This window comes from Vigna radiata, chromosome 9, assembly GCF_000741045.1.
Source record: "Vigna radiata var. radiata cultivar VC1973A chromosome 9, Vradiata_ver6, whole genome shotgun sequence".
In the NCBI taxonomy this organism is placed as follows: Eukaryota; Viridiplantae; Streptophyta; class Magnoliopsida; order Fabales; family Fabaceae; genus Vigna; species Vigna radiata.
Window position 1 is genome coordinate 16,071,556 of NC_028359.1, and position 1,147 is coordinate 16,072,702.

Below are 1,147 nucleotides of genomic sequence, written 5' to 3' on the forward strand. Positions count from 1 at the left end.
TCTTCTCATGGTTAGAAGACTCCTTGAGGCAAAGCATGTTGAGTTAGAATAGACTCAACGCGAAAACCTATTCCACACTCGCTGCAAAGTTCTTGATAAAACCTGTTCTATGATTGTGGATAGTGGTTCTTGTTGTAATTGTTATAGCTCTAGAATGGTTGAAAAGCTAGGCTTAACTCCTACTCCTCATCCTAACCCTTACAAACTTCAATAGATAAAAGAGGATGAAGGAATAGTTGTTAAGGAACAAGTAAGTGTTCCCATTTCCATAGGCAAGTATGAAGATCAAATCATTTGTGATATTATTCCAATGGAAGCGGGTCACATCTTACTTGGACGGCCTTGGCAATTTGACAAACAAACTTTGCATGATGGAGTCACCAACAAGATAACCATTCAACATAAAGGCAAAAAGATTATTTTGAGCCTTCTTACACCACCGCAAGTGCGAGAGGATCAAATAATATTTAAGAAGAAGTTGGATGGTGAGAAAAAGCTCCACTCTACCAAAGTTTCCAAAGAGAAAAAGTTGAGTTTGGTCGAATGTGCCTCAACCAATGAAGTTGTCCCACCACACTCTTCTAAAAATCTTTTCCTTGGACAACCTCACTTTCTTCTCTATTGTAAGGAGGCACTTCTTTCCATAAATAATCCACTTGAGTCTCATCCAAAGGGGTTACAAAAGCTTTTGAAAGAATTTGATGATTTATTTCCTAAAGAGGTTCCAAGTGGATTACCACCTCTTAGAGGAATTGAACATCAAATTGATTTGATTCCTGGCGCCAGCCTTCCCAATAGGCCAGCTTATAGGACTAACCCCACAGAAACCAAAGAGATAGAGAAGCAAGTTAATGATTTTTTGGGAAAGGGTGGATACAAAAGAGCCTTAGCCCTTGTGCGGTGCCAGTGTTGTTAGTCCCTAGAAAGATGGTTTTAGGCGAATGTGTACAGATTGTAGGGCTATTAACAACATAACAGTCAAGTATAGGCACCCTATTCCTAGATTGGACGATATGTTAGATGAATTACATGGAGCAAACATGTTCACCAAGATTGATCTTAAAAGTGGATATCATCAAATCAGAATTAAAGAAGGAGATGAATGGAAAATCGCTTTTAAGACCAAATTTGGCCTCTATGAATGGTT

At 38.7% G+C, this 1,147-nt stretch overlaps 1 protein-coding gene across 1 annotated transcript; it reads left to right on the forward strand.

The window, feature by feature from the left end:
* The first annotated feature begins 310 nt into the window (after window positions 1-310).
* On the forward strand, window positions 311-916 carry LOC106773429. Its single transcript, XM_014660126.1, has one exon. It carries the CDS (start codon window positions 311-313, stop codon window positions 914-916), a length of 606 nt encoding a protein of 201 aa, XP_014515612.1.
* Window positions 917-1,147: the final 231 nt, after the last annotated feature.

Excerpts from the sequence above, each read along its gene's own strand:
- LOC106773429 (XM_014660126.1), top strand. The coding sequence starts at position 311 with ATGGAAGCGGGTCACATCTTACTTGGACGGCCTTGGCAATTTGACAAA.